This window comes from Pristis pectinata, chromosome 21, assembly GCF_009764475.1.
Source record: "Pristis pectinata isolate sPriPec2 chromosome 21, sPriPec2.1.pri, whole genome shotgun sequence".
Lineage (NCBI taxonomy): Eukaryota > Metazoa > Chordata > Chondrichthyes > Rhinopristiformes > Pristidae > Pristis > Pristis pectinata.
In genome coordinates this window covers 9,787,684-9,801,411 of record NC_067425.1, presented here as the reverse complement: position 1 = coordinate 9,801,411, position 13,728 = coordinate 9,787,684, and the positions used below count along the sequence as shown (strand labels likewise).

General features: G+C 42.0%; 1 protein-coding gene across 1 annotated transcript in view; it reads right to left on the bottom strand.

Moving 5' to 3' along the window:
• The window catches only part of sgsm2 (small G protein signaling modulator 2), a 184,611-nt gene that overhangs the window by 22,232 nt on the left and 148,651 nt on the right, over positions 1-13,728 (bottom strand). Inside the window, exons 13-17 of the mRNA XM_052035214.1 lie at positions 10,365-10,518; positions 5,903-5,967; positions 5,353-5,498; positions 3,172-3,300; positions 693-875 (exon numbers count right to left, since the gene is read on the bottom strand). Of these exons, the coding sequence (XP_051891174.1) occupies positions 693-875; positions 3,172-3,300; positions 5,353-5,498; positions 5,903-5,967; positions 10,365-10,518 (677 nt within the window). The remainder of the gene's footprint in view (positions 1-692; positions 876-3,171; positions 3,301-5,352; positions 5,499-5,902; positions 5,968-10,364; positions 10,519-13,728) is intronic.

Here is a 13,728-nt window from a genome sequence, read left to right as displayed (position 1 = left end):
CTGAACCTGTCTCTGGCAATGAGCCATTACAATGGATGGTAGCAGGACAAGTTTAGTTTTTAAATAAGTTTAATTAAATTGTTTTAAGAGTTTGATTTTCTTTTAATTTTTAATAACTCTAGTAATTTAATCCAAAGATTTTGTAAAATTGTTTTTGAATGCTTCTGAACATCTGAGTGGCCTCAACAGGTAGTTGCTATAGTCTGATGCCAAGGCTCATTCTGGCCCACCTCGTCCACACAAAAGCATTACATTGTGCAAGTGCAATTTTGGATTGTGCTAGCAAGTCAGCACCAGCGAATCTGGAAAACTTTTTCATCAAAGGTCGGTGGCAAACATTGGGAACTTTGCTGCTAGTATTTTGTAGATCAGCACAAAATAAACCCAAGGTAACAGACTGACGTAAAATCCCAACTAGTTCTTCAGTGCTCAGAAGGGAACTTGCCAGCGTTACCTCGGCTGGCCTGCATGTGGCTCTAGAGCCACACAGTGACTGATTCTTTGTGAAAATCAGAAAATACAGATGCCAAAAATCTGAAATAAATACAGAAAATGCTGGAAGGACTCAGCAGGTCAGACAGCATCTGTGGGAAGAGGAAGAGTTAACGTTTCAGAGTCAAGACCTTTTGTCAGGACTGGGAATGAGAGGTTAGAAAATAAAGTAATTTTAAGTTTCAGAGAAGATACTTTACATCATTGCTGATGGTTGAATCTCGGTGAATCAGATGCTGCACATGGCTGTCTATGCTACTGCCCGATGACAATTTTGCCAAGATTGCGGAGTGTGTTTCCCTGTCTCTCTGTTTGACGACCATTTCACAAGCTTTCCACTCTGCCATTACACTTCTGTACTTGGCAGCAATATCTTCATCCACCTGTGAGGCAAGAACAGATAGCAAGAAGTGGATGGATTATAACCTAGCTACTTTGGCAGGGACAACCCAGATGCACCATCAACAAAACTACCTTGCAGTACTCACCAGGGATCACACAAAGGACACTGAAGTTGCACCAACCCTAAATACTCCTTTAAAATGATAAAGACCAATCCCATCCCATTAAAACAGTGTAAAAACAGATACTATTGCCTGATCAACTATTTGCACTGCTCAAGAAGGTAACTGATCTGTTATCACTGAGCTCTCTGGATCTCCACTGCTTCACTTTATGTTGCATTATGACACTTTGGTGCAAGTTCACAAGAAATATCACACAACGTCTAAGAAAAAGTAATCATTAACTCTACTCATCAGGTGAGAAATTCCAGTGCTGGGCATGGAGCTCTTCTCCACTGTCAACAAACATTCCCATTTCAGGAATATCATAAGCTGGACACGGCTTCTCATATTTTGTCTCTGAATATGAGAAGAGCACCTCTTTAGAGTCATACAGCATGGAAACAGGCCCTTCTGCCCAACTGGTCCATGCTGACCAAGTTTTAAGAGGAGCATTCTGATCTTTTCATTCTCTCGGTTGCGGGATGTGGCCATTGTTAACAAAGCACATTCCCAGTTGTCCTCCAGAAGCTGGTCATCTTCCTTAAACCTCTGCAATCCATGTAGTAAAGGTGCTTCCATTGTTTTGTTTGTGTGGGGAGCTGCAAGAGTGAGTCGGTGCCAATGGAGGACAGCAAAATCTAAGTCAGGATAACGCGTCGGTAAGTGGATAACGTGGGTACTTGGAGGTGGTGGTGCTCCCATGCACTTGTTGTCCTTCAAAGTGGTAGGAATTGCAGGTATAGAAGGTACAATTAAAGAAAGGCTCATTCAGAAGGTTGGGAGGCAAGTGATCCAAGGAAACTTGGCTGTGTGGATTTGGAATTGGCTCACCCATAGAAGGCAGCGGGTGGTTGTGGATGGATCATATTCTGCCTGGAGGTCGGTGACCAGTGGTGTTCCGTAGGGATCTGTTATGGAACCCCTGCTCTTTGTGATTTTTATAAATGACTTGGATGAGGAAGGTTAGTAAGTTTGCAGATGACATGAAGGTTGGTGGTGTTGTGGATAGTGTAGGAGGTTGTCGAGGGTTACAACGGGACATTGATAGGATGCAAAGCTGGGCTGAGAAGTGGCAGATGGATTTCAAGCCAGAAAAGTGTGAAGTGATTCACTTTGGAAGGTTGAATTTGAAGGCAGAATACAGGGTTAACGGCAGGATTCTTAGCAGCGTGGAGGAACAGAAGGATCTTAGGGTTCATAGATCCCTCAAAGTTGCTGTGCAAGTTGATAGGGTTGTTAAGAAGGTGTATGGTGTGTTGGCCTTCATTAGTCGAGGGATTGAGTTCAAGAGCCACGAGGCAATGTTGCAGCTCTATAGAACTCTGGTTAGACCACACGGAGTATTGTGTTCAGTTCTGGTCGCCTCATTATAGGAAGGATGTGGATGCTTTAGAGACGGTGCAGAGGAGATTTACCAGGATGCTGCCTGGATTGGAGGGCATATCTTATGAGAATAGGTTGAGTGAGCTAAGGGTTTTCTCTTTGAAGAGAAGGAGGATGAGAGGTGGCTTGATTGAGGTGTACAAGATGATAACAGACATAGATTGAGTGGACAGCCACAGATATTTTCCCAGGGCAGAAATGGCTAACATGAGGGGGCATAATTTTAAGCTGATTGGAGGGAGGTACAGGGGGATATCAGAGGCAAGTTTTTTTTTACAGAGAGTGGTGGGTGCATGGAATGCACTGCCGGCAGAGGTTGTGAGGGCAGATACATTAGGGACATTTAAGAGACTCTTAGACACATGGATGATAGGGAGGTGGAGGGATATGTGGGAGGGAAGGGCTAGGTTGATCTTAGAGTAGGTTAAAACGTCAGCACAACATCATGGGCTGAAGGGCCTGTACTGTGGTGTAATGTTCTATGTTCTATAAACGAGGGATGAAATGTTTAAAAGATAGTGGATAGGTTGCCGATTGATTCTAGAACTTTGGGTTTCATTTGCTCTGCATTCAATCAGGTAAGTAAATAGTCCAGACTAGTGGCTTGCAGCCGGTGTATAACCTTCGGGTTCAGGAAGTGAGTCACTTGATGTAGAATACATGCCCTCTTATCTGCTGTTGTAATCACATTATTTCTGGCTGATCACATCTGCCATTTTTTTAAACCACTTAAAGCTGGTTGGTCACATTTTGGCAGTAAGAAGATCCCATGAAGGAGTCAGCCACATACCTGGTCCATATCCTGTTTGCTCATCCCAAACTTGTAGTGGCCCAGAAGAAAAGGCCAGACATCTTTCCTTATTTCATGCTGGACTCCTCCGTAGTAAACCATTCGGAGCAGCTCTAACTTTTTGTAATTCTAAAAATCAAAAAGTAACAAGTATTGATCAACACTTAAGCACCATACTCTGAGTGCCAGTAGCCCAGACCTCGGCTTCCAGCCAACTTCATCCCATGCATCTTGTTTGTGGGGGATGCTTGGACACTGAGTGCTAACAGGTTACACAACCAAGAAAGACAAGGTTGATCCTGAACAAAAACTGGAATACTGCATCCATTTCTGGTCACCACACTGTAGGAGGGATGCAAAGGTCCTTCAGGGATTTCAGCTGCAGGGTTAGGCTGAAGCTGGAGTAGTCCTTGAAGCGATAAAGATTTATAAGAGATTTCTTAGAAGTAAACAAGAAATTGAGAGGATAAGAACAGATATTGTTGGAAATACTCAATACATTAGGCAGAATACAAGGAGAGAATTAAAATTTCAGGATGACAACCTTTCACTACAACTACAAGAAAGCTATAAAGCAAACATCATCTATTGCAGGGAAGGGGAGGGGTGGAGAGAACAAAGGGAACGTTTGCAATAGGGTGGAGACTGGAAGAGACTGAATGACACAACTAGTCATGGCACTGGCTGTGAAGGTTGATGAAGACTTGTTAATCATAGGATGACCTTGAGCTTTCTATTGTTTGTCACTTCCATTCCCACTTTGACCTCTTACAATGTTCTAATGAAACCCAATGCAACCTCAAGCAACAGCATCTCATCTTCTGACTAGGAATATTACAGTTCTCAGGATCTAATACTGAATTCAATAATTTCAGATAACCAGCCTTTCCAGTTTATGTCAGAACTGGCCAGTCCTGATGAAAGGTCATCAACCCATAATGTTTTGTCTCTTTCCACAGATGCTGCCTGACCCACTGACTATTTCAAGCATTGCGGTTTTATATTCCAAGCATCTGCAGTATGTTGTAGCTCACAGTTCTAGCACCGTTTTTCTTTCTCCCCATTTTCACTCATCATCCATTTACATCTTCTCCAGATCAACTGAAAGTCTTCACCACCCTCCCATCACTTGTGTCATTGACTCTCTGGTCTTCATCACAGACAATTCCTTTGCTTTCTGCACTTTCCCACACCCTATCTTCTCTGCAAGTCAAAACACGTTTGATTAATAATTTTATTCCATTTAGAGAGGTCACGGACCTGAAACAAGAATAGTTTCTTTCTCCATATGTGCTGCCTGACCACAGAGTATTTCCAGCACTTTGTTTTATTACAGATTCTAGCATCCAGTTTCTTTTGCCTCCCATTAACTGAGCAAAGCTGTTCCCATTCATAGATGGTCCAAGAATCAAGGAACACACATTTAAAGTGATGAAAAGATACAGGGGTGGGGGGGGGCAGGGGAGAAAGATGTAGAAACATAGAAAACCTACAGCACAACTCAGGCCCTTCAGCCCACGTGCAAGGAAAAAATAATTAGATTGAGAGTGGTAGTAGGGAAATGACTGACTGAGAGCAGTGGAAACAGTTATTTAGGGCTTCAGAGGGGAATTAAGTAGGCACTTGAGGAAAAATAATTTGCAGGGCCACCAGGAAAGAGCGAGGAATGGGATTGATTGGATTGTTCTGCAAGGACTTGATGAGCTGAACAGCCTTCTGTGCTGTAACAAGTCTATGATTTGATTCTATCATGGAGACACAAGAGACTCCAGATGCTGGAATCTAGAGCAAAATAAGAGCTGCTGGAGGAACTCAGCGGGTCAGCATCTGTGGAGGGAAATGGACAGTTGCTGTTTCAGGTCAAGACCCTTCATCTGGAGTCGTCGACATTTCAGGTTGAGGCCTTTCATCTGGATTGATCTGTCAGATGAAGGGTCTTGACCTGAAACATTGACTCTTCATTTCCCTCCACAGATGCTGTCTACCAACTGAGTTCCTCCAGCAGCTCACTTTTGTCAATTTAGTTTGATGTAGCAGGGATCATTGGTAATTGAAGAGGAGCAGGATTTGTGCTTTGACTTCTTTGTTTCATTATTTGGCCGGTGAGACCTTCACTTTGCAGAAGGTTTAATGCACTCAGCTTCAATAAACCACCCTCCCCAACCCCAAGTTCCAGCTTACCTTTCTATCCTTTTCATACTTATTCCAGACTTCTGCAGTCAGTCCACCTGAGGCTTCACACGGCTTGTTGGGTGGGACAATGGTGTGGTTCACAAGAGCTGATAGATGTGTGCGGACTGTTGAAAGGTGACGGCAATAGGCCAGCCCTGGGTTTAGAAACACAAAGCCTTTCAGGATTGCTTTCAGGTTTTCCAAAGTGAAAGGTAGAGATCCACAGATAACAGTGAAAAGACACTACATGGATACAACTCCACCAACTGAACTGCCAAACCAAAGCAAGAGATTGGAGACAAGAGAGGGACTGAATTACATTCACAACCCCTACTGGTTTAGATTTAAACTCTGCGATTTTAAATCTGAGATTTTCAGTAAATCACAGATTATTAGTCACTGCAATTATGTCTAATATTAATTATAGCATTGATAGTCAAAAGTGATACTCAAACAGGTGTCGATACTAACACTGTACCTAACTCATCACAACAATATGAAATTCTATCTTTCCATGGTCTCCACTGAGTCACTCTCTCAGCACCTGCAGCATACTCACATCCATAAAACGCCCTTGAAACAATTTGTCTCTTCATATTCTCACAAAGCATCTTCAGTGGAGTCCTGTGACAGAAGAAATGGTGATTTTCAAGATCAAACACTTCCCGAATGTTAATTTGCCTGTTTAGTTGTCGCACGTCACGATCTATGATTGTCGATTCATCATATTCTAGATTAAGGTACCAAGAATAACCTTTCTTCATCTTAAGTTTACTCCATGCCCCATGTGAATTTCTGTGGCAGTGCTCTAAATACTTCCAATCTCATTGACTCACATAACATGGAAAAAGGCCACATTGAACATCAAGCAACATTTACACTAATCCCATTTTATTCTCACCTCAGCTACGCACTAGGAGTAATTTACAATGGCCAATTAACCTACCAACCCTCACTTCTTTGGGATATGGGAGGAAACCCATGCAATCGCAGGGAAACATGCAAACTCCACACAGACAGGATTGAACCTGGGTGGCTGGATCTGTGAGGCAGCAGCTCTACACAAGCAGCTCACCAAGACCTCCATCTCTTGCACTCTCCCTCTCTCTACTATTTAATGCACTTCTCCCATCCCCACCATGGTCCTTTGTCATTAGTTATCACAGAAAAGACAAAGATTTGGAATGAATGGGTCTTGTTCAGGCTGGGAGGATATAACTGGTGGAGTAATCCAGGGATCAGTTCTTGGCCCTCAGTTATTTACAATTGACGTTAATGATCTGGAAGAGGAAGCAGAGTGTAGGGTATCCACGCTTGCCAACAACAAAAATAGGTGGCAGGGGTGGGGGAGCATGCTATCATTAAGATACTAGGAGCCTGTCACTGGATATAGATTGATTGAGTGAGCAGGTGGGTGAAAACTTAGCAAATTGGAAATTGGTTTATTATTGTCACATGTACCAAGATACAGTGAAAAGCTTTTGTTTGCATGTCATCCAGATAGATCATGCCAAACACAAGTACATCAAGGTTGTACAAAAGGTAAAAAAAAAGGATATAGTGCTACAGTAACAGAGAAAGTGCAGTGCAGGCAGACAAATAAAGTGCAAGGGCCACGATGAAGGAGATTGAGAGATCAGGAGTTCATCTTTATCATATAAGAGGCACGTTCAAGAATATTATAGCAGTGGGATAGATGCTGTTCTTGAGGCTGGTGGAGCTCGTTCTCAAGCTTTTGTAATCTTCTGCCTGATGGAAGGGAGGAGGGAGAACAACCAGGGTGGGAGGGGTTCTTGATTATGTTGGCTGCTTCCCTGAGGCAGTGGGAAGTGTAGACAAAGTCAATGGAGGGGAGGTTGGTTCTCATGATAGACTGGGCTGCGTTCAGAACTCTCTGCAGTTTCTTGCTGTCGTAGGCAAAGCAGTTGCCACCCGAAGCTGTGATGTATCTGGATAGGATGCTCTTTTTTATGGTGCACCTGTAAAAATTGCGTGCATAGAATATAATTCTTTCTTTAGCCACCTGTAATAGGGGAACCCCCCTCGTCCCAGGATAGTCATCGGGGACATGTTGAATTTCCTTCACCTTCTGAGGAAGTAGAGGGATTGGTGTGCTTTCTTGACCAGGGAGTTTAATGGAGGGAGAAGTGTGAGGTTTTGCATTTTGTTAAGAGGAATCCAAAGGCACGCTATTTCCCAAATGGAGAAAGATTGCAGACGAGTGAAGTACAGAAGGATCTAGGTGCCCTTGTGTGTGAATCACAAAATGATAGCAGGCAGGTGCAGCAGATGATTAGGAAGGGCAAATGGCATTTGGTTTTTATTGCAAGAGGGTTGGAGTTTAGATGTAGGGAAGCACAGTAATGTAGCGGTTAGCATAACGCTTTACAGCGCCAGCGACCCAGGTTCAATTCTGGCCACTGTCTGTAAGGAGTTTGTACATTCTTCCCGTATCTGAGTGGGTTTCCTCCGGGTGCTCCAGTTTCCTCCCACATTGCAAAGACGTATGAGTTAGGAAGTAGTGGGCATGCTATGTTGGCGCAGGAAGTGTGGCGACACCTGCTGGTTGCCCCCAGAACACTTTACGCAAGAGATGCATTTCACTGTGTGTTTCGATGTACATGTGACTAATAAAGATATCTTATCTTAGCATCATTACAATTGTACTGTGTACTGGTGAGGCCACACCTGGAGTACCCTGGATAACTTTGGACCACTTATTTAAGAAATGGTATACTGACACTGGAGGTAGTTCAACAGAGATTCACTTGGCTATTTCCTGGGATGAGAGGGTTGTCCAATCACGAGTAGCTAAAGAAATTAGAACTATATTCTTTGGAGTAAAGAAGAATAAAAGGGGATCTTACTGAAGAGGGCATGACAAGGTAGAACTTGAGATGTTTCACTAGTGGGAGAATCTTGAAAAAGGGGATGTAGCTATGAGAGGGTGGTCATTTAAAACTGAGGTGCGTAGGAACTCACTCTCACAGGGGGTGGTGAATCTCTAGAATTCTCTACACCAGAGGTTTATGGTAGGTAGATTTTTGGGGATATTTAAAGAGCAACATAAACGTTTTTGAAAGCTCAGGGAATTGAAGGCTATGGGAAACCGATACAGAGAGACGAGGGCTGTGTCAGATCAGGCGTGACCATATCAAGCAGGCTTGAGGGGCCGAATGGCCTACTCCTGCTCCTATTTTGTTATGTTCTTATGTTCTGATGTTTCAGGTGAAAAACAAGCAGAACCCAGAGAAAATAGAAGCCGGAGTTGGTCCAATTGCTGTTTATGTGAGCACCTTGACAAGCCACCACTGCAGGCTAGATTTGACTTGAATTAGATTAACATCATAGTGTGAGCTTGTCATACGTTCCTGCAAGGCAGTCAATTAATTAAACTACTGTGTCAAACTCTAGAGCTAAATAAAAGCAAACTCATCTTGATATGAAGAGATTCAATGTTATAAAAGAGGCACATTCACAATAATTTGACTAACTCATGGCTATAACAGAATAAAAGGAACCAATAACAATGGTGTAACAATTAATTTCTGACTAACCTCAGACTTAATAACTCATTTAATTCATTTCACATTCATATCTGGGGTCATCAGCCTCTCCCTCATGGTTTCCTCCAATACTGGTGATCCCATTTGTTAAGTAATGTACATTAGTACTTGCTTTGTCCACTATGCTGGAGCCAACTTCGTTGCCCTGTCTGGTCAGTCAATACTGTGTTTTAATTCCTGATTTGCTTTGAGTTAGCTATGGACAGAGCAGCAATAATGTTACAGTGTTCCTTGATATCGCTGGGGTAAGAAGGGGAAAGTAAGTCAGGCTATCGGGCAAGAACCATTACTGTTGGCCAAAAGGAAGGTAAATGGCAAACCGGCCCTTTTCATCAGGTGACTCCTACAGTTCCATTCTCTGTCTTTATCCAGTAACTTTTACTGGAAAGTACATAAATGAAAGGGGATCCGAGGGACATGGTTTTCAAACAGAGGGTGGTGGATATTTGGATAGAGTTGCCAGAGAAGGTGGCAGAGCCAGGTGCAATTACAACATTTAAAAAATACTTTGGACAGATACATGGATATGAAAGATTTAGAGGGATATGGGCCAAAAGCAGGCAAATGGGACTGGTGTGAACAGGCACCTTGGTCAGCATGGAATTGGGCCAAAGAGTCTGTTTCCATGGTGTGTAACTCCATGAATCTATGAATGTTGAGTATGAATAGGAGTCCTCCTGCTTAAGATTCCCATTGATAGTTGCCATTTAGAGTCAGGTGTGAGGAACAAACATTTAGGAGAGATATCAAAGAGCTACTAACACTTTTAGACTGTTCCACTATAAGACAGAGCTTCAAGGAAAGCAGAGTTAGCTTTAGAATTCTTTCCCCCTTCCATTTCCTGAGGTCTCTTCTCCTTTTACATATTTTCATGTATCAGAATTGCATAACTCTGTACTCAGCCATCAAAAGCCCATTGTCAAACTTTCAACCCTGACCCCAACCCCACCTTGCTTCCAAAATGAGAGCCTCAAGTTAACCAAAAGGTAATGGAGTCATCTTCATCTGTTGGCCTAGTAGAGCTCATCACTATGCAGATAAAAAAAACTTCCATTATGAAACCTTGAGAACTCAAATCAACAGATCAGGCTACTAAACATTGTGGATTTAAGAGATCTTGGGACAGCATGGAATTTCTTCCAACATCTTGGTTTACATTCCTCTACCAACCAACTCCTCAAAAAAAAAGCACAACTGCTTCAGTGACACTGAATATATAAACTGGCCACTATTAACTATTACGGTATTATCATAACTACAGGGAGCTGCTATTCAAAAACTAACTGATTGGTTGTAAAACCCCTTGGGATGACCCAAAGGTTGATGTGCTTGCTTTAAGTAGAACTACGTTAACCAATCAACTCCAATTCAACCAAAAGGTAATTGCCTTTTTGACTTTGTGAAACGTGCGTGCGTCTTTCTTTCATGTGGGTAAAGCTGTCCTTTTCTCCTCACCTGTCGTTCCCACAGGAGCAGCAGATGGGCACATCATAGGGAGAACCATTGGTGGAGCAGGAGAAACACGAGGAGCCTTGGCTACATGGATCTCCTAGCTGCCAAGGAAATTGGGTAGCGCTGTATCCATGCATTTCCAACAATTCACTAGGATCTAGGGGAGAAGAAAAAAAAATTCGGCATGCAATTTAGAAGTGTTTTCCCCCTGAATACAATGCATTGTTTTGCTGGCTGCTTGGATCGTGTGTATCTGTGCCACTTCAGGTGAAAGGTTTACCGTGTCCACAATTTTTCATCACTTAAATTTTTAAAAAGTCTGAGAGAGATAAAGTTCTGTAATTGAACCAAGTTGCTTTAAAATTCAGCAGTATGGTTGATCAAATGTTATAATTTTAAAAGGATCTTATTTTTTTTAATATATAACAATTGTACCTTTAGCCATTAGAATCCCAACCTTGCAAGAGTAGGCAGGAATCAGATTAAGCAATGGCTGGCTTTCTTTTGCCAAACAGCCTTAAGCCCTGGGTGTAACGTTGGAGCATTAAGGTGTCAGTATTACCGTGAAGGGCTACTCTGATTAGATTTCCCCTTCTACATCCCACATGGTCCTCACTTGCCAGTCAAAACTCTTGCTTCCATGCATCCAATGTCAAATAAGGGGTGTAGAGAGTGGATAATGCCAAATTTTTGCCCAACTGGGATTGAATCTCAAAGGTGATCCACTATGATGTTGTCAGGTAGACAACCTGGGATACATATAGATCCAGAGGGACATAGGGTTGGTTAGTTGGCCATCACTAGGACAGCAAGTTTACTGCAATCTCAGATCCCTGGATTGACATGGAAGAGGCAGAACAAGTCATGGCTTTTGATTCCAATCTAATGACTGTCAGATACAAACCACATAAGGGCATTTTGGAGCTCGCTCTTCCATTCTTACTGAAGCCATTGCTTATGTTGGGGCATGCAATTGCTTGGACACCAAGACAACCTGTTGGTTTCTGGTCAAAGCCTACACCGTGAAAGCTGGCATGCTAATCACACCTGACTGTTCAAACCAAATGCCCCTCAGATTGAAAGTCCCAGTGCCCAGGACCATCAACCAACCCCATCGCTCATTACTGACATGGTAACTTTATCAATAAGCAGAGATCCACAAGAGATCGAGATGTTGCCTAGTTCAATGTGGGGTTGAGTCTGTTGACCTCTGTGGTCCAATTAGTGTGCACTCTTCTGCCGTTAGAAACCTCTGCTGGGACGAGCATCAACATCAAGCAAAAACAGCTTCAGACCTTGCCATTGTAACTGCAATGGTTGAGCAGCTTCCAATCTTCAGTGACAAAGTTCATAATATTTGGATGAATCACACACCAGAAAAGAATCAATGGAGCAGAGGGAGTTGAGGAAACTCCAACACAGATCAGAGAATAACAGTAAAAGAAAAGTGTGAAGAGCCAAATTTCAAATGTGCATTAGAAGATCATACCCTGTTACCATTTAACTTGTGCAAAAACCTTGTCAGTTCTCTAGAAGTTTAGAATTTAACTTTCTATTAAGAAATAAAAAGGTTATAATCTGATAGAATGGCAAAGAAAGATCCTCCTGTTTTACCTACCAAAATATTGAAGGTGTGATATGCAACACACTTTTAAATGCAAGAATGCACAAGGGAATAAGAAGAACTGTAATTTAATAGGAAAGTAATAAACACCTACTGTAATTTAAGGTGCAGTTTAAATCACTATAATGACTGCTTTATAAAGATACCTAAGTAAATCCTTGGTTGGTACTGAGTATTGTGTATCTAAATTGGGATGCTAATTGAAGTGCTAGTATTTGACATTAGTACCTTCAGACCAAATAGAAATGATGAATGGGAGAAAAATCAGCCAAGATTCCAAGTCTGGTTATGTAACTACACTAGCAAATCCAGAGACCTGCACTTTTGACCCAGAAACACAAGGTTGCATTTTACTTTGGGTAACTTAAATTCAGTTAATTAAATCACTCTGTAATCTTCTATCTAAGTATTTAAATCTAATATTCTTCAGGGAAGCAAACCTGCCATCGTTACTCAGTCTGGCCCATATGTGACCCCAGCCAGGTGGCACATTCTGAAATGATTCAGAAAGCTACTCACTTCATAGGGCAGTGTTTACAACTCTAATAAAAAACCCGTCACCGCTGCTGGGAATACGTCATGCATAGATGTCAGTTAAGGAGCTTAGACTCCATTGTTGAATAGTCAGCACGATTGGCCACTTGGACCTATTAGCCAATCTGCAAACTTAGTAACAAACCCAACTAGAACAGGGGGGCAAGTAGATGGTAAAAATAATTGTTTTTGTAAATCAGATGACTGGTATTAACAAAACTGACACCCAAAGACCATGGAAATAAAAGTGCCTGAATTGTCACTCTGCAGAGATAAACTGAATTACTTTGAAGCATAAATTAAATTCTATTTTCCCTTTATAAAATTGCACAATCTAAATGTGACAGGAGCTTAAAAGCCTGTACTAATCACATTTCTGCAGGCATTTTACAGATGCAATTATTTATGATGCTAAAACCAAAAAGAAAAGGTTAAATAAAATTATAGCGATGACATGTTTTTGCTGCATTTTTAAAGCATTAAAGCTTTTAATGTACATAAAACATGCGTTAGTGAAACTAATTCAAAGCAGCAAGATTCATCATTGATATGAAGTAAAATTGAAGATTTCTGTTATAATTTTGGGGCATCTTCCCCCGATGATATATATTAGAATTTCTGGTAATCAACTCCAATATGATCAAACTTGTAACAGCAATGTGACGTGCATGAATTCCTCCGTAGAATTTCATCCATGCATCAGCAATAGTGAGTGCAGTTGGCAAAAACATATGGGCCAGAATGTTAAATTAAAACTATCTCACATTTCAGTATAATATTAAAAGTAAACATCTTGGAGTGATTACAAGGAGATATTTTATCTCAGTTCAGAAGGCAGTTATAACATGCTTCAGTTTGGCATTGACTAGGATACCATCTGAACTCTTTATAGACCTGGGACCACTCCCGTTATCTGCATTGCCACCGCCCCCTCCCTCCCCCCAAACCCCCCCCCCCCCCCCAACTCCCACCACACCCCTCACTCCAATACAAAAGGAAGCACACAACTGTAAGATTCCACATGCAGCCAGGCAACAAAATACAGGAGAAATGAAACATAAATAAAGGTTGATACAGGTAGAACAGGAGAGAGGGTATCAATGTAATGTCAGCCATGACTGCAACAAAACTACACTTAAGACAGCTGAAGGAAGCTCAGGGCCTGGGGGGCAAAACAAAGCAGGCAGACTTTGGGCACTGAGTGTAAAG